Source organism: Pan paniscus, chromosome 19 (assembly GCF_029289425.2).
Source record: "Pan paniscus chromosome 19, NHGRI_mPanPan1-v2.0_pri, whole genome shotgun sequence".
Taxonomy (NCBI): Eukaryota; Metazoa; Chordata; class Mammalia; order Primates; family Hominidae; genus Pan; species Pan paniscus.
Window position 1 is genome coordinate 98,166,324 of NC_073268.2, and position 20,922 is coordinate 98,187,245.

The 20,922-nt window shown below is 48.6% G+C and overlaps 1 protein-coding gene across 2 annotated transcripts in view; it reads right to left on the bottom strand.

Moving 5' to 3' along the window:
• The window catches only part of NPLOC4 (NPL4 homolog, ubiquitin recognition factor), an 80,153-nt gene that overhangs the window by 22,833 nt on the left and 36,398 nt on the right, over positions 1 to 20,922 (bottom strand). For both annotated transcript variants that reach the window (XM_034943113.3, XM_034943112.3), the window contains exons 9-12: positions 20,752 to 20,838; positions 17,657 to 17,728; positions 16,527 to 16,653; positions 9,368 to 9,528 (exon numbers count right to left, since the gene is read on the bottom strand). In XM_034943113.3, the coding sequence (XP_034799004.1) occupies positions 9,368 to 9,528; positions 16,527 to 16,653; positions 17,657 to 17,728; positions 20,752 to 20,838 (447 nt within the window). The remainder of the gene's footprint in view (positions 1 to 9,367; positions 9,529 to 16,526; positions 16,654 to 17,656; positions 17,729 to 20,751; positions 20,839 to 20,922) is intronic.

Consider the following 20,922-nt stretch of genomic DNA (forward strand, 5'->3'; position numbering starts at 1 on the left):
CTCCTGCCAGCTCCACCCACCTCTACCTCCCATCCTCATTGTACTGACCTGTCTCCAGATGCCCCAAAGCTGTCCCTGACACACGGACCATGCCCCTTCCTCTCTGTGTGCCAATTAGCTCCTTTGCTGGACACCAGGAAGCAGTACATGCCCATGTCAGTATTTCCCTTATGTTAATAAAAACCCAAACAAGAAAACTTCTCAATCCCACTTCCCATACTGGTGACTGTCCTTTGCTCTCCCTTGCAGTGAAACCCCCCGAAAGAGTCATGCAGCTTGCTGATGTGAGCTCACCCCCCATTCTCCTCTGTGAGCTCACTCTCGGCAGCCGCTTATCTACTACTCAGCCAGGCTCATCAAAGCTCCCAACACCCCTGAGCTGCTGAAGGCAAAGCCTCCTCTCCTGACTCACCAGGGAGCTCCTTTCTTGCCTGCCTTCCAGGGCGCTATGCTCCTGCCCCTCCTCCCCAGCTCCTGCCTCCCGGTGCTCTCCACCTCATTCCCCCAAGGAGGGGTTCTCCTCAGCCATCCCCTCCAGGATGGACAACTCGGCCTCTCACCAGGCCTCAAGCACCACCCCAACACCATCTGTACCATGTGCCTCTCCCAAGCAATGCGCTCACCCCGGGTGGTGCCTCTGCACTAGCACATCGCCGACAGATCCCCAGCCTTCCAGCCTGGCCTGGACACCCTGGAGTCTGCCTGCCTCTTCTCTCGATCACACCACACACTCAACCCCCTCACTACTGCACAGCCATCTCTACTCTCTACCCTAGTCTCCTTTTCCAGCTCCGAGCCCAGCAGCCAGAGTGATCGTCTCACAGCCCCGGCACAGCCATCTCCCTTCAGCACCTTTCAGAAGCCCTCATCTCACTTCCAACCATAGATTCAGCTTCCAGGGGCCCCTCCCACCTCTACCCCAGCAGGCCACCCTGCTTATCACTCTCTGTGTGGGGAACAGGCTGCTGCCTCTGTCTGAACAATCTCCTCCAGACACCCCCAGAGCTGCTCTGCCAATTGACACCTTCTCTCCCCTCTCAGGACTCGACCCACCAGGGCACTTCAAGCTTCTCTACCCGTTCCGCTGGGGTGGCCCACCTCCCCTGCTGCAGCAGTCTCCCCGATGCAGGGAGCCCTTCTCCATTCTCCATGAACTCCAGGGCCTGGCAATTCACAGGTGTTCTCTAAACATGAGAGAATGGATGCTGTGAGAGCATCGCACAGTGAATCAGGTCAGTGCTACCAAAGGCTTGGCCACCCAAACACAATAGCTCTCGCTCCCCGCTCAGCTCTGAAGGGCCCAGGGCCAGCCTCCCACGCCCACAGCTGGGGGCCTGGGAGAGACATGGCATGGAAGTACAAAATCCCCAGTGGCCCTGGGCCAGCCCACCCGTGGGCTTATGCCCGGCAGACTATTTCCTCATGGCTGAAGGAGAAGAAAATAGAGATTTTAAAACACAGTAAGGCTGGAAGCGGTGGCTCACACCTTAATCCCAGCACTCTGGGAGGCCAAGGCGGGTGGATGACCTGAGGTCAGGAGTTTGAGACCAACCTGGCCAACATGGCGAAACCCTGTCGCTACTAAAAATACAAAAAAATTAGCCAGGCATGGTGGCGGGTGCCTGTAATCCCAGCTACTTGGGAGGCTGAGGCAGGATTGCTTGAACCTGGGAGGCGGAGGTTGTAGTGAGCCGAGACTGGGCCACTGCATTCCAGCCTGGGCAACACAGCCAGACTCCAACGCAAAAAAAAAAAAAAAAAAAAAAGTCAGTTAATAAAATCACCATGTCACAAAAGAACTGGAAGCCAGCCCCTTGTCAAAGTGCCCAATTGTTACTTGTCCTCAAGAGGCTCCCTCAAACCCAATCAACCAATTCTCCCTGCCCCAGAGGAATAAGCCCTGTGGACGCCCAGACCCTTGGCATAGGTGCGGGCAGTGAGGAGACAACTGGCTCCAGCCAGAGGGGCAGCCAGTCCTCCAGAGCACCAAGGCCACCTCTCCTCACTCCCCCACAACGATTACAGAAATCAGCCAGTGAAGGCAGTCCATGGGAAGACAGTATACTCCCGGGGCGCCAGCCAGCAAGGTGGTAAGGGCACAGCTACAAAGCCAAGTCAGATTCCAGACACTAGAGCCACGGTCCCATGTCCAGAGGAGTGGGAATAAAAGGACTGGAGGCTGTGTGATCTCTGTGGCAGAAGGGTCGTAGCCTGCCACATCCTCACACATCACACAGACGCAGGAAAGAGCATCCTGAAAGCAGAGGCGCAGGAATAACTTAGACCTTCTGGGCAGAGCTAGTAGCCTCGCTATGCCCTGGATGGAGTCCCAGACCATCTCAAAATGTCTCTGGGACGTGCTGACAGCAGAGACATGCTTCCATGGTGGACCCACCACACCCAAGTGTCAGAGAGGGAACATGAGGAGGGCTCCTCTGTACCAAAGAACACCCGAGGGGCCCAGACACCACAGCGAATCACCAGAAAACATGGAGCATAGACAGAGCCAGTCGGAAGACTTACTTGGGGAACATTTCCAGAGAACTTATGATTCTAGGAGCCCAAGCTGAGGCCCAGTGGTTGTCCCGCAGGCTGCAGCAGCACAACCAGGAGGGCCGTGAGGTAAGCGAGCTGTGGCATGACGGGCATGAAAGGGCAAAGCTGAAGATGCCTGCACGTCACATCCGTACCAGGAGGTTTTCAGCTATGATGCCCGATGAGGGGCATGGACCTGAGTTTCACCTTCAGTGGGAAGCAGCTGAACACCTAAGCATCTAGCGGTGTTCTGTGTGTGTCTGTATGTCTGCATGTTTTTGGAGGAGTCTTGTTCTGTCGCCCAGGCTGGAGTACAGTGGTACAATCATAGCTCACTGCAGCCGTGAACTCCTGGGCTAAAGAGATCCTTCTGACTCAGCCTCCTGAGTAGCTGGGACCACAGGCTCATGACACAGCACCCGACTAATTTTTTTTTTTTTTTGTAGAAATGAGGTCTTGCTATGTCGCACAGACTGGCCTCGACTTCCTGAGCTCAAGCAATTCTCCCACCTTGGCCTTCCAAAGTGCTGGGATTACAAGTGTGAGCCACCACACCTAGTCTATTAGTATTCTTTTTAAAGGAAAAGACAGGAGACAGTCAAGCGCCTCCTGGCTGTACAACAGTCTACGAGTGTGAGTCTTGTCCCTGTGTGATGGGCAGGAGGTCCCAGCCTGCCCAAACAAAACCCCTACCAGCTGGGCTCTGGGGCTGCACATAAGGCTCCACAGCTGCAGGCTCTTGGGGCTGATGGGCAGTGAGCCACAGCCAGCCTCCCGATTCGAAGAAACACACAAAAACCCAAGGAGCCTCCCGGCCAGGGCCAGGCCTCCTCCCTGCGGCGCTGCCCCTGCGCACTCACAACTGAGCGCCCGTTGCGCCAGCACAGCAGCCACTGCCACATGATGCAGAGTGTGTGTGACACACCCATGTGCATTCATGGCTGGAAAGTTATTTTAAACTCTTCTTCCTAATTATCAAGAGAGATGTTAGTATGACTTTAGTGAGCGACTTGGAAATATCTATCAAAACTCAAAAAACCTTCCTCCCCAGCAATTCTATTTTGAAGATATACAAAGATGTCACAGGAGGATGTATAGGGTGTTAAATGTGGCACTTTCTGTAACAACCAGGAAGAACCAAAGGCCATCAACACAAGACCAATTAAATACATTCTGATTTGGCCATACAGTCAATAAATGCACTCATTTATTCTCCATAATTACAAGTCTTTGTTTTGAAGTTAAAAGAATAGAAAAGGAAACAAGAACTCTACCAGATGCAAAGAGTAGTTATCATTAAATATGTTTTCTTCATGTTTTTCTGCAGGGGACAAGTGTTCCCTTTCACAAGAAAGGTGAAAGAAAAAAGCCCCACGTCCTGCCACCTGGCTGCCCCAGAGATGAGTGAGGCTGGCTGGCCCTAGTCCCTCGGGAAGCTCCTGGTCCTCACAGGACTATGTGTACACCCATATGCTTTCCTAAAAAACTACACGTGAACGATGACACAAATGTGCCTTCAAATCACTTCTCCAAGGCCAGCATCTGCACAGCTCCCCTCATCTGTCCACAAGGCTCTTCCTCGTTCTCTTACTGGCTGCATATGGGACAGGGCAAAGCTGTAGACTCTCCTCCCTCCTGAAGGACAGTCAGGAAGCTTCTACTCCCACCCCATGTGTGAGTGCATGTAAATGTATGTCCACATCCATGTGCAAATGCCTATATGTGTCTTCAAAAAAACAACAAAAAAAAATTGGTATTATACTCTAGGTATAGATGCACTTTTAATTTTACTTTCTAAGTTTTACCCCTTATCTTTAAATAATTTGCAAACACATACCTTTAGTAACCACATGCTATCCCAGAGTCCAGCTGTAACTTAATATCCCCTTGGGATGGGGCTTTTCAATTGTTTCCAATTTTTATTGCCAGAGACAACAACATGATAAACAACAGCCTTAGACAAATATTGGTGCAGGTTTTGTTTACAAGGCATATGTTACCTTCAACCGCAAAGTCCATGGGAGGACTAAAAGGATGACCTCAATGTTTGCTTTTACAGTTCTCTTTGCTCCAACTGATATTTTCCTGAAACATGAGAAATCTGTCTCAAATCCTACAGGGCTATAAACAATTCTGGGAAGTATTTCTAGCCTATTCTCGCTAACAGAGGGCAAATAAGCACTCTATGAAAACAACAGAATGATTAAGGAAATGTCACATATTTCATGACAAAAGGGAGCTCCATTCCTAAGTGCAAGAAACTTACAATAACGCATGGAAATAAAAAAGCCAATTTCCAATCTGAAAAGGGTATTTAAAAATAATCCTACAGCAAACTCACAGTTTAACGGTAAAATCCTAAAAGCACTTGCTTTACAATTAAAAGCAAGACAAAGGTGCCAGAGACTTCCACTGTCATGAGTGCTGTTTGGGAGATCCCAGGCAACACTGGGAAAAGCCCAGAGAATGAGAAGGGCTGATGATGGAAAGGATAATACGTGTAGGAAATGCGAAAGACTAAACTTATAAATAATAATACTGAGGAACAGATAGCAGTTGCTGGATACAAAAATTTACCTGTTTCAAACAGCAACAGTTTAAAAATGTAATTTTAAGATAGTGCTATTTTGTAACAGGCTTAAAAAAAATTAAAGTACCTAGGAATAACCTAACAAATGATAGGTAAGACCTCCACAGAGAAAACTGAAAACCTTTCTAAGAGACATTAAAGAACATGGGAACGAGGCCCAGCACGGTGGCTCACGCCTGTAATCCTAGCACTTTGGGAGGCCGAGGTGGGCAGATTGCCTGCTGAGCTCAGGAGTTCATGACGAGCCTGGGCAACATGGTGAAACCCTGTCTCTACTAAAATACAAAAAATCAGCCAGGCGTGGCAGCGTGCGCCTGTAGTCCTGGCTACTCGGGAGGCTGAGGCAGGAGAATTGCTTGAACCCGGGAGGCGGAGGTTGCAGTGATCTGAGATCACACCACTACACTCCAGCCTGGGCGACAGAACGAGACTCTGTTGCCAAAAAAAAAAAAAAAAAAAAAAAGAGTATGGTATTAGTTCTGGTTTAGGAAAACCAGCCAATGGAATAGAACAGAGTCCAGTAACATCCATGATTCATGGAGATGACTGACGACAGAGAAGCATCAAAGATTAAAAGGGAAACAAAAGTTTGCTTTTATTCCCAAAACTGTGCTCATATAGCTGATTATCCACGTCGTTAAGAAATCAAGGCCGGGTGTGGTGGTTCACGCCTGTAATCCCAGCACTTTGGGAGGCCAAAGTGGGCAGATCACGAGGTCAGGAGTTTGAGACCATCCTGGCCAACATGGTGAAATCCAATCTCTACTAAAAATTTAAAAATTTAAAAATTAGCCAGGCGTGGTGGTGCACACCTGTAATCCCAGCTACTCGGGAGGCTGAGGCAGGAGAATCGCTGAACTCAGGTGGCAGAGGTTGCAGTGAGCCGAGATCAGGCCACTGCACTCCAGCCTGGGAGACAGAGGAAGACTCCGTTTCTGGGGGGGGGAAGAAAGAAATCAGAGGCTGGGTGCAGTGGCTCACATCTGTAATCCCAGCATCTATAATCCCAGCACTGTGGGAGGCCGAGGCAGGCAGATTGCTTGAGCCTAGGAGTTCAAGACCAGCCTGGGCAACATGGTGAAATCCTGATTCTACTAAAAATACAAAAGAGTTAGGTGGGCATGGTAGTGTGTGCCTATAGTCCCAGCTACGCGGGAGGCTGAGGCAGGAGGATCGCTTGAGCCCAGGAGGCAGAAGCTGCAACAAGCTGAGATCACGCCACTGCACTCCAGTCTGGGTGACAGAGCGAGATGCTGTTTCAAAAGAAAAATATAGGTCAGGCATAGTGTCTCATGCATGTAATCCCAGCACTCTGGGAGGCTGAGGTGGGTAGGTCACTTGAGATCAGGAGTTCGAGACCAGCCTGCCCAACTGCGTAGGAGGGAGGAAGGGGAGGCAGGGGCCTGAATCCAAACCAGATAAGAAGACCCCCAGCAAAGGGGACTGTGGCACTGAGATGGAAAGCCCCTTCCCTCCCCTCCTGCAGGAAGTGAGTGCTGGGAGATGAGGGTCTGGCAGAGACTCTGGAGACACAGGAATTTCAAACATGCAGCCATTCTCCCCCCTCAAGATGTTTGCAGCTGGGTGTGGTGTAATCCCAGCACTTTGGGTGGCCTCACGCCTATAATCCCAACACTTTGGGTAGCCAAGGTGGGCAAATCACTTGAGTCCAGGAGTTCAAGACCGGCCTGGCCAACATGGTAAAACACAGTCTCTACTAAAAACACAAAAAATTAGCCGGGCAGGTGGCACACATCTGTAGTCCCAACTACTCGGGAGGCTGAGGCACAAGAATCGCTTGAACTCAAGGGGCGGAGGCTGCAGTGGGCCGAGATCGCGCCACTGTACTCCAGCCTGGGTAACAGGGCAAAACTGTCTCAAAAAAAAAAAAAAAAGATGCTTGCAAAAGTTTTAAGGTACATGGGATACCTACATATTTAAGCTGTATGAGGCATGAGGAAAACAAGAAACTTCTGGACAGACTGTATCTCCCAGCCTTTCAGGGCCAATGAGACAAAGATTTAAGGAAGACTGTCACCTCACAAAGAGCTCTACCAGGCTCTCAGATGGCACCCCTAAGGGGTTACACTGTAGAAAAAGGGAAGGATCAACAATAGACGAAGTCTCATCAAAATGCAAGTCGGCTCTGACCAGCTACTTGCCACCTGGATGGAGATGGACAGCTCACCACCACCACATTTCCCATGGAGGAAAGGAAAGCCCTGTCTGGAAGAAAACACCCTGCTGGAGTCTCTGGCTTGTGATACACAATGAGCAGCACACCACACACACTCAGCACGCCAGTAACAAGGACAGACAGACAGATGGTCCACAGAAAACACATTGCAGCTGCAGACCCACATATGCTAACCCATAATTAGAAAAAAAAATCAATCAATTAAAACTGATGCAGAAATAAGCAGGTGATATGAGTTAGTATATAAGAACATTAAAAGTTAATATGGGTCGGGCGCAGTGGCTCACGCCTATAAACCCAACACTTTTGGAGGCTGAGGCGGGAGGACTGCTCGAGGCCAGGAGTTCAAGATCAACCTGGCCAACATAGTGACACCCTGTCTCTTTATTTTTTTATTTTTTATTTTTTTGAGACGGAGTCTTGCTCTGTCGCCCAGGCTGGAGTGCAGTGGCACAATCTTGGCTCACTGCAAGCTCTGCCTCCCGGGTTTACGCCATTCTCCTGCCTCAGCCTCCCGAGTAGCTGGGACTACAGGCGCCTGCCACCATGCCCGGCTAATTTTTTGTAGTTTTAGTAGAGACGGGGTTTCACCGTGTTAGCCAGAATGGTCTCGATCTCCTGACCTTGTGATCCGCCCGCCTCAGCCTCCGAAAGGGCTGGGATTACAGGCGTGAGCCACTGTGCCCGGCCGACACCCTGTCTCTTTAAAAAAAAAAAAAAAAAAAAAAAGGAAAAAAGAAACAAAGAAAAAAGTTGGTTTTGTTTTTTTTGTTTTGTTTTGTTTTTGAGACAGAGTCTAGCTCTGTTCCCCAGGCTGGAGTGCAGTGGCACGATCTTAACTCAATGCAAGCTCCGCCTCCCAGGTTCACGCCATTCTCCTGCCTCAGCCTCCCGAGTAGCTGGGACTACAGGTGCCCGCCACCACGCCCGGCTTATTTTTTGTATTTTTTTTTTTTTTAGTAGAGACGGGGTTTCACCGTGTTAGCCAAGATGGTCTCAATCTCCTGACCTTGTGATCCGCCCATCTCGGCCTCCCAAAGTGCTGGGATTACAGGCATGAGCTGCCGCGCCCGGCCGAAAAAAGTTAATATAACTGTATCCCCTATGTTCAAAGAGTTAAGTAGAAACACAGGAAGCAATTAACAACTTAAACTTCTGGAATGAAAACTACAATGTCTGAGATGAACAATATGCTGGATGAGATTAACTGCAGATGAGACACTGTAGAAGTCCAGATCAACGAATGTGAAGACTAAAAGAAATTATCCAAAATGAAACACTGAAGAAGACTGAAATGAAATGAACAGAGTATCAGTAAACTGCGGGACAACTTCAGGCAGCCAAATACATGTGTAACTGGAGCCCCCAAAGGAGCGGGAAACACCAAAAAGAGAAAACATTGAGTAGCTGCAATTGGCAGGATTCTAAAAAAGGTCCCGAAACATCTCCCACGGTCTTCTCATCTCCACCCCTATCCTTGAGACAGGGTCTCGCTCTGTCACCCAGGCCTGTAGTGCAGTGGCACAATCATGGCTAACTGCAGCCTTGACCTCCCCAGACTCAGGTGATCCTCCTACCTCAGCCTCCTGAGTAGCTGGGACTACAGTTCATGCCACCACATCTACTTTTTGTAGAAACACGGTCTCGCTATGTTGCCCAGGCTGGTCTTGAAGTTCTGGACTCAAGCAATCCTCCTGCCTTGGCCTCCCAAAATGCTGGGATTACAGGCATGAGCCACCATGCCAAGGCATCATCTTCTCATCTTTAGAAACTGAGACTGTCTGTGTTGCAATGGTCGGATTTGGTATTACTGATCTCAAAGCCAGTGCATGTAGCTCCACTTCTGGTGAGAAGCCCTACGCCATGGAAGCATGAGTAGCGAATATCCAGCCCCAGAAACGTGACAGAAGCCTTTAGTGACAAGCAGGGTTCAACCACAGCTGACGAACGGCTGCTATAGGCAGAATGCACCCAAATTAGAAAGGTCCAAGACAGGTTCACACCATTCTCCATGTACAGAGTTCTTTTTCTTACCATACTTTTACCTTATAAAACACATCAGGCACATACTGCTCACTGCTAGACTCCTTGGCGTAGCCAAGCTCCGGGGCGTCCTTGCATGGCAGCAAACACTCATCACGGACCAGTGCCATACACTGATTGGACACCTGGTACCCTTCAAAGTGGACTTGGTTGTCAGGACCACCTGCAAGAGAGAGACCTTTAAAAAGAGTCTACCAAACGGCATTCAAAACCAGTCCATATCTGTTAACTCTTCACCTCTGATCAACAGAAAAAACAAACCCTCAAGAGTTTGTCGGGGGTAAGAGTTAAAAAATGTTCAGTAGTCGGCCGGGTGCGGTGGCTCATGCCTGTAATCCCAGCACTTTGGGAGGCTGAGGCAGGCGGATCACGAGGTCAGGAGATCGAGACCATCCCGGATAACACGGTGAAACCCCGTCCCTACTAAAAATACAAAAAATTAGCTGGGTGCGGTGGCGGGCGCCTGTAGTCCCAGCTACTCGGGAGGCTGAGGCAGGAGAATGGCGTGAATGGCGTGAACCCGGGAGGTGGAGCTTGCAGTGAGCCAAGATTGTGCCGCTGCACTCCAGCCTGGGTGACAGACTCCATCTCAAAAAAAAAAAAAAAATTCAGTAGTCAACAGATGGGTAGCCACAGCACAAGACCTAGACACGCAGGTCAGGACACGCTGCAGCTCCGCACACACTTGGCTCCACAAACAGGTGCCACTAAGGACATGCTCTATCAGAATCTGGAAATCAAGACTGTTAAAACTTTTGAAAAAAAGAAAAGAAAAGGCTCAGATTACGCCTGTAATCTGAGCACTCTGAGAGGGCAGGGCGGGAGGACTGCTTGAGCCCAGGAGTTTGAGACCAGTCTGGGCAACATAGTGAGACCCTATCTTTACAATAAATCAATCAATCAAAAAAAAAAAAAAAAGATTGTTAAACATTGTCTAGCATCTGCCCCTAAAACCAGGCTTAGTGTCATCAGCACTTGGGCTCCTGGTTCATAATAACACCAGGGGTGTAAACGGCAGATAGATCCCTAGGCTCACGGTAAGGATGGGAGGATAAATTCATCTGGAGGCAGAGAGATGGGGGAGCGGGTGGGAGAAGAGCAAGACGGAAACTATTTTTAATACAAATCCAGTCATGGTATTGTATACACAGCAGCCTCTGTCTTCCAGAAACCTACACGGCCGCCACGCACAGTCAATGCCACCAGGCGTCATCACACAGTGTGGAGGTGCAGGTGCCACTCCACGGCCGTGGGCAGACCTGGGAGCCCAGCTCCTCCACGGTTTCACCCTCCACACTGCCCACCCCATCCTTCTCTCCCAGTCTCCACTCCATCGAAGCCTCCAGAATGACTTCATGTGGGGACAGGAGAACTACAGATCATGGCAGAGAGGCGGCAGTGTGGTCCAGTTAGACCAGGTCCCTGAAGTGAGCTGGGCAGATGATGCCATGGGGGCAGCCTGAGCCTTTGGAGGAGGCAGGCATGGGGGAGATGCCCACCACTGCAGAAGTGTGCTTCCAGAACTGAAGTTACGTGCTGACTACAATCTCATTATTTTTTAGGTTTTATTTATTGTTTTAGAAGTAAGGTCTTACTATGTTGCCCAGGCTGGTCTCTAACTCCTGGCCCCATGTGATCCTCCTGCCTCAGCTTCCCAAAGAGCTGGAATTACAGGTGTTAGCCACTGTGCCCAGCCCTCAACATTTGTTATAGTTTTGGATGAAAAAAAAACCCTCAATACCTCTATTTCAGTTTCTTTGACAAAAAGAATCACTTATGATCAGAAAACAGAAACGTAGTGCACATGGCTGTCAAACATGCATCAGAAAGCAAACCCGACGGCCACACAATCAAAAAAGGTGAGGGAGGAGATAGAGCTGGCCGCCATGAAGCTCTCAACACACATAGGAGGCAAGTGATGGCTGGCTTCAAAACCCTGGGTCAAACTCGCTCCAAAGGCACAGTTCACCAGCATAGGATTTTCTCCCTGCCCCAAACTCAAATGCTCAGGAGGCAGCCAACCCTGCACAAATGACCACTAATATCTCAGCAAAGATACAGGCACCTCACTTGCCCGTGTGCTTGGTGGCATAAATGACACTGAAAGAATGCAGGGCTCAGAGGGAGCAGCGGCAAAGGCTGGACAGAGCGCCGGGGAGCCACGGTGCAGACATCTGGTTAGGACACCATGAAAACCTGGACTGGGCTTGGCGCAGTGGTTCACGCCTGTAATTCCAGCACTTTGGGAGGCCGAGGCAGGCAGATCACCTGAGGTCAGGAGTTCAAGACCAGCCTGGAAAACATGGTGAAACCCTGTCTCTACTAAAAATATAAAAATTAACTGGGCATGGTGGCTTGCACCTGTAATCCCAGCTACTCAGGAGGCAGAGGCAGGAGAATCGTTTGACCCCAGGTAGCAGAGGCTGCGATGAGCTGAGATCATACCACTGCACTCCAGCCCGGGCAATGGAGCAAGACTCCATCTCTGGAGTAAAACAGAAAAAAAAAAAAAACCTGCTCTGGTGTTTAGACTGGTCATTAACACGATAGGTCATTCAAGAAAGAAAAATCTAGCAGTTGAGAATAAGAGAATAATGGAAAGCAGTATTTATAAAACTGAAGGCTGTTTATAAACAGCAAAATTGGCCATATGGATAATCTTCAAGGGTAAATTCACTGAGATGAACTGCAAACTCCCCTTTCCACATGCAGCAGCAGGAAATACATGTCCTGATGGGTTTGTGTAACCCTGCCGGAATGGCTGGCAGGACAAGTTAACTATCATTCCCTTCACAAATCAGCCAGTCAGGAAATCCCTAGGTGGGAAGGATCACAGGGCCTACAAAGAGGCAGTGACAGCAAAACTTCAGCTGCTATTGAATCTGAATGCATTTCTGGTTTTTTAACCAGATCCCCAGCAAGTAATTTTAACAGCCTGTAAATGTAGAGTATGCTAGACTATGAGGACACAGATGCCCAGCCCAGCGTGGGGGGTAAGTTCTACACTGCACTGTCCTTCCACAGGGCCCCTCAGGGTCACTCGAGCAAAGCGCACACTTCATTGGGGCTCTTATACTCTGAAGCCTCATGCCAGAGAATACCTGAGTACAATGAAAGGGGAAAGGGGAGGAAGGACAGATGCAGAGGGAGAGGCGAGGCCTCCGCATCCCTGCCAGGACCTGAGTGCTGTCGGCAGGGGCGCCCCGCACCCTATGCCACATGGCTCAGTCTGAACCTTCCTGTCTAAGGAGGGACGTGGGACGGGAATGCAACAAGTACAATTTCCAACAGCGCTATGGGGTCCCCGCATGGCCGTGACCAAGAAACCCTAACACAGGGGAAAGAGCACACTTTACTTGAGTTAGAAAACCTTCATCCAAGCTGTAGTGATTAAAAGCACACATGAGGATAAGCACTCCTCAGTCGGCCACCACCCTCGGGAAAGGGAGACCACGGCAAGTCTGAGCACCAAGAGGGGTGATTCACACAGACACAAAGGGGCTGTCACTGCCTATCTGCTTATAAATTAGGTTATTTATTATCTCTCAGTTCTAAAACCTTTCAGTAAATACCAATTCCAGAGGCGAAAAAAGCCCAAGGATGATCTATATAATCTCTCAACTCTCAACAAGAGGTATGACTCAAATTCAAGGTGGTAGCCCCCAAGTTAGAAACTGTAATTCTAAAAATGTGCCAGTTCTTCTGGCCCATGGAATAATTTCTCCACAGAAACAGTAATTAGACTGGGCACAGTGGCTCACACCTGTAATCCCAGGACTTTTTGAGGCCGAGACAGGCGGATCACTTGAGGCCAGAAGCTCGAGACCAGCCTGGCCAACATGGTGAAACCCCGTCTCTACAAAAAATACAAAAATTGGCCGGGTGTGTTGGCATGTGCCTGTAATCCCAGCTACTTGGGAGACTGAGGCACAAGAATCATTTGAACCCGGAGGCAGAAGTTGCAGTGAGCCAAGATTGTGCCATGGCACTCCAGCCTGGGTGACAGAACAAGACTGTCTCAAAAAAAATTAAAAATAAAAATAAAAGATCCTCGATTTCACTCAGAATAAAATAGACATTAAAACCACACTGAAATACTGTGGAACTGTTCCATATCCCACAAGACTCTCAATGCCCGCTACACACTTGTGTAGGCAAAAACCACTACTTACAATGATATGAGATTAGAAGCAATTCTATTTTATAAATAGCCACAAAACAGACAGGCACAGTTGTAATGCACACTGAATTCTCTGGGACTACAATAGTGTAAGCTGAGGCAAGGGCACACTCTTCCGCTTGGAACTGGGTGGGGAGCTGCTGAGCCTCTCAGAAAGCCATGTTGCTGACGGCAAGGCCAGCTGAGAGGCCTGGACCCAGCCCTGTGCTCAGCCCTTGCCCACACAGGCCAGTACGGATCCCGCTGTGCTGTCCTCACGAGTCAGTCCAGAAGCACTGACACACCTAAACGTATGACTTTATTCTGTTTCTTTCCTATCACTTTCCCTTGATGTTACAGTTAGGATACTACTCTGCCTTCCATTTCAGAATTCTGTGTGTCGGCAGCCTACATTAACTATGTTACCCATGAATTTTATTTCTGCATAGTAAAGGGGTATCACAAAGTGTTCTAAAAACAGGAGTTGAGTCTGATAGGCTTGGAAACTACCAGCCTACACTACTGTACCCAGATATCAGCCTACATGTGGCAGGGGTGTGGGGATGTGACACCGAGAAGAGTATGACGACACTTTTCTCCCCGTCTCTAAATACAACGCTGGGCAGGCAGAATTCTAAATGACATGAGCGCCTTTGTTCTCTGCTCCCCTCCTGGGTGCCCAGTGCCCACTGCCTGATGCCCCAGCTGCTCTCCAGCTACCCTGAGTCCCCCACCATGACAGCACCCTTCCCAGGGTGCCCTCACTAACAGGTTCTGTAATGCAGAATTCCCAGACCCTCCTTCAATCCTAGCCCAAATTCCCAACCCTTCCCTTAAGCACTCAACCCAAGCAACAACTTAGGAAAATAAATCTGACTCGGCAGGGCGCAGTGGCTCACGCCTGTAATCCCAGCACCTTGGGAGGCCGAGGCGGGCGGATCACGAGGTCAGGAGATCGAGACCATCCTGGCTAACACGGTGAAACCCCGTCTCTACTAAAAATACACACAAAATTAGCCGGGCATGGTAGCGGGCACCTGTAGTCCCAGCTACTCGGGAGGCTGAGGCAGGAGAATGGCGTGAACCCGGGAGGTGGAGCTTGCAGTGAGCCAAGACAGCGCCACTGCAGTCCAGCCTGGGCGAAAGAGCGAGACTCCGTGTCAAAAAAAAAAAAAAAAAAAAAAAATCTGACTCAACTAATTCACATGTAAAATAGTTAACATGTATTAATTATTAACATAATTAACGTGTGAAAGATGCCTATTACCCTCAAAAAGTATATTCATTTCAAAAATCAATCTAAATGCACCTTAAATCAAGGAACTGCAGGCTGGGCAACACAGCAAGACTTCATTTCTACTAAAAATTTAAAAATTAGGCCAGGCGCAGTGGCTCACGCCTGTCATCCCAGCACTTGGGAGGCCGAGGTGGGCGGATCACGAGGTCAGGAGATCGAGACCATCCTGGCTAGCATGGTGAAACCCCATCTCTACTAAAAATACAAAAAATTAGCCGGGTATGCTGGCAGGCTCCTATAGTCCCAGCTACTCGGGAGGCTGAGGCAGGAGAATTGCGTGAACCCGGGAGATGGAACCTGCAGTGAGCCGAGATCGCGCCACTGCACTCCAACCTGGGCGACAGAGCGAGACTCCGTCTCTAGGGGAAAAAAAAAAAATTAAAAATTAACTGGGCGTGGTGGCGCACGCATGTAGTCCCAACTACATAGGAGGCTGTTGGGGTCGGATCACATGAGCCCAGGAGTCGCACCAGTGAGCTATGACTGCACCACTGTGCCCCAGCCTGGGTGACAGAGCAAGAACATGTCTCAAAACAAACAAACAAACAAAAAACACAAAAACCCGGCAAGCTCAAGAATATGCAGCAAAGTGCAAAAACTTCGCAGTCAGCTTGAACACTTTTCTTTCTTTTTTTCTAAATGTTTTATTTATTTATTTTTTGTAGAGATGGGGACTTGCCATGTTGCCCAGGCTGGTCTCAAACTCCCAGTCTCAAGGGATCCTCCTGGCTCAACCTCCCAAAATGCTATGATTACAGATGTTGTAATCCCAGCACTTTGAGAGGCCAATGAGGGTGAATCACCTGAGGTCAGGAGTTCAAGATCAGCCTGGCCAACAAGGCAAAATCCAGTCGCTACTAAAAATACAAAAATTAGCCAGGCGTGGTGGTGTGCACTTACAATTCCAGCTACTCTGAAGGCTGGGGCACAAAAATCGCTTGAACCCAGGAGGCGGACGTTGCAGTGAGCCGAGATTGCGCCACTGCACTCCAGCCTAAATGACAGTAAGACTGTCAAAAAAAAAAAAAAAAAAAAAAACCCGCTTTTTTGCTTTTTTTTTTTTTGAGATGGAGTTTCACTCTGTCGCCCAGGGGAACATCCTTGTCCATATATACATATACATATATATATATTTTTTTTCTTTTTTCTTTTTTTGAGACAGAGGCTCACCCTGTCACCCAGGCTGGAGTGCACTGGCACAAACTCAGCTCACTGCAACCTCCGCCTGATGGGTTCAAGTGATTCTCCTGCCTCTGCTCCTTGAGTAGCTGGGATTACAGGCGCCCACCACCATGCCCAGCTAATTTTTATATTTATAAAGAGATGGGGTTTCGCTATGTTGGCCAGGCTGATCTCGAACTCCTGACCTCAAGCGATCCACTCACCTGGGCCTCCCAAAGTGCTGGGATTACAGGCGTGAGCCACCACACCCGGCCAAAAAAGTGGACTTTTAATGAGAGCACTGGCCTAGAGGAGAGCTCTGTGGAGGTCCTGATTCTGTTATGAGTTTTGGGGTTTGTGTTTATATAGTTTTATGCTGTTAAGTTCAGAATTTTTACCATAAAAAGAAAGGAGGAATTTATATCCCACAAGCCCAGTAAGAAAGTCCAGTATAACTAAGTTAAGGATAAAAAGCTACCAAAAAGAGGAACAAAATATATTAACGAGGTGGTAATATTTACAGTACATACTGTCCCTGTTATACCTGTAGCCACTGCAGTGACAAACTTGGATCCAAAATGTCCGTCTGGAGAGAGCCGGCACATGTTGGGATGCTTGTTCTGGAAGTCTCCTGCAGTGATGCACTCTTCTGAACTTAGGAAATAGGTGTCCTAAGACAAGAGAAGCAGCCTATCAAATTTTACAGCATCATGCCAAAATATACTTCTATTTCTTCTTTAAAAAATAAGAACTAAGCCAGGAGCAAGTGACTCACACCTCTAATTCCAGCACTTTGAGAGGTGGAGGCGGGAGGTCCACTTGAGGACAAGAGTTCGAGACCAGCCTGGCCAACACACCAAAACCTGGTCTCTACTAAAAATAAAAAAATTATCTGGGTATGGTGGTGCACACCTGAACCCAGGAGGAGGAAGCTGTAGTGATCCGAGATTGTGCCATTGCACTCCAACCTGTGCAACACAGCAAGACTCTGTCTCAAAAAAATAAAAATAAAAAATAAGAACCAAACTATAAAACTCAAAACCACTTTGAAACAAGTATCTACAATTCCTAACCATTACCAATTCCTCATCTAAAACCACTCACAACGAGAAAGGCCAGAAGCACTATGCAAACCACCCCGCCATGGGCTGAGCCCTGAAAGTCACTGCTTTATAAAGGTAAGATGGGTTTAGCTCTATGAGACCAAGAGATCCAGCCTTCATTGATCAAGAAGAACTTCTTGAAAAATAATGGGGCCTGAGAGCTGGGCGTGGTGGCTCACACCTGTAATCCCAGCACTCTGGGAGGCCAAGGCAGGCAGATCACAAGGTCGAGATCAAGACCATCCTGGCTAACACAGTGAAACCCCATCTCTATTAAAAATACAAAAAAATTAGCCGGGCATGGTGGCAGGCGCCTGTAGTCCCAGCTTCTCCTGAGGCTGAGGCAGGAGAATGGCGTGAACCCGGGAGGCACTGCTTGCGGTGAGCAGAGACTGCGCCACTGCACTCCAGCCTGGGCGAAAGAGCAAGACTCCGTCTCAAAAAATACAAATAAATAAATAATGGGGCCTGAAAGCTAGAACCAGCGGTGCAAAGAGACCCTGATAATGCAGGCCAACACCATCTGTAACCAAGCCATAGGGCCACACGCACAGTCCTGTCTCCACCTCACCTTATTTCGACTGTAGCGGACTGTACCCTTTCGGGTATCTTCTGAGACAAGGTCTGTAAATATCCAGCCAACCTTAAAAAAAGGAAAGTAGCTTTTAAACATCTCCTCAAGATAGACGATGAATGGCTGGGCGCAGTGACTCACGCCTATAATCACAGCACTTTGAGAGGCCGAGGCAGGAGAATCATGAGGTTAAGAGATCGAGACCATCCTGGCCAATACAGTGAAACCCCATCTCTACTAAAAATACAGAAATTAGGCCGGGTGCGGTGGCTCACGCCTGTAATCCCAGCACTTTGGGAGGCCGAGGCAGGTGGATCACCCGAGGTCGGGAGTTCGAGACCAGCCTGACCAACATGGAGAACCCCTGTCTCTACTAAAAATACAAAATTAGTTGGGGTGGTGGCGCATGCCTGTAATCCCAGCTACTCAGGAGGCTGAGGCAGGAGAATCACTTGAACCCGGGAGGCAGAGGTTGCAGTGTGCCAGGATCGCGTCATTGCACTCCAGCCTGGGCAACAAGAACAAAACTCCATCTCAAAAAAAAAAAAAAAATTAGCTGGGCGTGGCCGGGCGCCGTGGCTCACGCCTGTAATTCCAACACTTCGGGAGGCCAAGACGGTGGATCACGAGGTCAGGAGATCAAGACCATCCTGGCTAACACGGTGAAATCCCGTCTCTACTAAACATAGAAAAAAATTAGCCGGGCGTGGTGGCGGGTGCCTGTAGTCCCAGCTACTCAGGAGGCTGAGGCAGGAGAATGGTGTGAACCCGGGAGGTGAAGCTTGCAGTGAGCCGAGATTGCGTCACTGCACTCCAGCCTGGCCCACAGAGCAAGACTCTGTCTCCAAAAAAAAAAAAAAAAAAAAAAAAAAGATAGATGATGAATGTTTTCTGGCTTCTGCCCAGAGAGCTTAAAAAGAATGTTCTCAGTCAGAAACTCCTTTTTGTGAGCCAGGTGAATCTACATCAACAGGTTCCTCAAGTAAGATGCCAGGCCACACCCAGGGATCTCCATCTCTGTTCAGTAGAAACTGGCCACCCTCCCTCTGGTGCTGCTGGGTTAGAGATGAGTTTCCTCAGCACCAGCTCTGCCCAGCACCATGCTGGGTGCAAGAGACACAGCAGTGAGTGAGACCAACAGAAGGTGAGTGAAAAAGGCACTTAAACTCCCAAGAGGAAGACAGACAACAAGCAAGCAAATAAACATTTCAGAGAGTAGGTCTTTCCTGACAAGCTAAGAAAAAGGATTCCTAGAGAAAGGCACATAATATAAAAGGGGTAATATAATGCAGACTTCACAAAGCTGCTCCTGGGAGCTCCACCTCAAGGCCGGAAGGAAGCATCTGAGGGTATGAGGATCTGAAACCTGTGACCCAGCAACCCCTGCACGTTCAGTGTGGCAGTGCCTGTGTGCTGTGTGATCCTTAGGCCCGCCTCTGCCTGTGAATTCCTGCACCAGAAGCCCGTCACGAGGCCACAGGAGCAGCACTTGAGTCCCGGCAATTGTCACTTCTGTCCTCGGGAAGGATCTGCGGCCCATGACCCTCTCCAGCACTACCTGACACACAACTCTTCCCATCCACCCCCAGCAGACATGACTAGCCCACTGGGAGACTTTCACTGTCTTTAAAGATGCCCCAATGAATGAAAAACCCAAGGTGGTGGCAACAGAGAAAATGAAACTTAAAGGGTTAATTATGCAGTAAATAAAGCAAAATCAAAATCAAACTGAGAAAAATAAGGGCTTAGAAACTCATATTTTAGGCCAGGCACGGTGGCTCACGCCTATAATCCCAGAACTTTGGGAGACCAAGGCGGGTGGATCACCTGAGGTCGAGAGTTCAAGACCAGCCTGGCCAACATGGTGAAACATCGTCTCTATTAAAAATACAAAAATCAACTGGGCGTTGTGGCGGGTGCCTGTAATCCCAGCTACTTGGGAGGCTGAGGCAGGAGAATCACTTGAACCCGGGAGGCAGAGGTTGCAGTGAGCCAAGATCGTGCCACTGCACTCCAGCCTGGGTGAAAGAGCAAGACTCCTCAAAAAAAAATAAAATAAAATAAAAAGAGAAACTTGTGTCTTGCAGAAAATTATGTAAGTAATTTCAAGATTATGAACTGTAAGATTATAACAAATTAGGTCAAAAAATTGGACCAATCTCTTTTAAACAAGAGAACTTCCAGAATTTGAACCTAAATATGCCCCTAAATGAAGATGCTGACTCCTTGTTAGAAACAGGATGTTTCTTTCCTAAAGACAGTAAAACTGTGTGGACTGCTCACTGACACTACTAGGTTTTAAGTCACATTTGCAGTCTCACCCCCTTCATCTGTAGAGAAGATTAAATAATCTAGAGATTATTTTTCATGGTCTGAGTTGATTAGGAAATAAAGGATAAAACATACTTATTAACATTAAACTCGTAAGATATGTTCAAATTCATGGCTCTACATGAATTTATTAAAATTGTTCCTGGGAACTGTATCAATGTCAGATAAACCAGATCAATAGAATAAAAAAGGAAATCCTTTTCTCATCTTCTAACTGTTCCATGAAACTAGGAAGAATTGTAGGCTCAGAGAGCTAAATTATAAACAGGAAATTAAATGATGATTGATGACGGAGCAGCAGAAGCTCCAAGTGCATGGCACAGAACATGAACACTGTCAATGGAATGCCAGCCTTGACTGTCCTTGGCTTCCAAGCTACATGAAGGGAGAGCTCAGGCAGAAGGGACACACATGCACAGAAGAGCCAGCAGGGGTGCGGCTGGGGTCAGTTTCCCACTTGAAGCAGTCCTCATGAAGTGTGGCTGGAAGGCTGAAATATAACAGCCAGATCTGCACTGAGATTTTTTTTTTTATGCTCAAGAAAATGTTCTCATTTTAGTTTAAGTCAGAGGAACATAAAGGTTATTGGTGCCCAACAAACATATGTGAAGTTTCAAAACATATGGTGCCTGCACCTGACCTTGTGCAGCCGGGGAGAGCCAGTCCCCGACACAGCCCGGCCACTCCCTCAACTTCCCCTGGCCTGGATGCCCAACAGAGCCTGGCCACGCCCCCTGCTTGGCTGCCGGATGCCTCAGTACCTTCCGCAGGCCAAGTTTGGCAGCAATTTCATCGACCACTTCAGCTTTTGGATCCTCAAGAAGCTCCAAGCTGTTCTGTGTACCAATCTGCAGGGAATCAAAGGGAGAAGATGGACTTAGAGCAGAGGGCTCAGGAAGCAGCACCCCAAGCCCTTCCACTTCCAGCTCTAG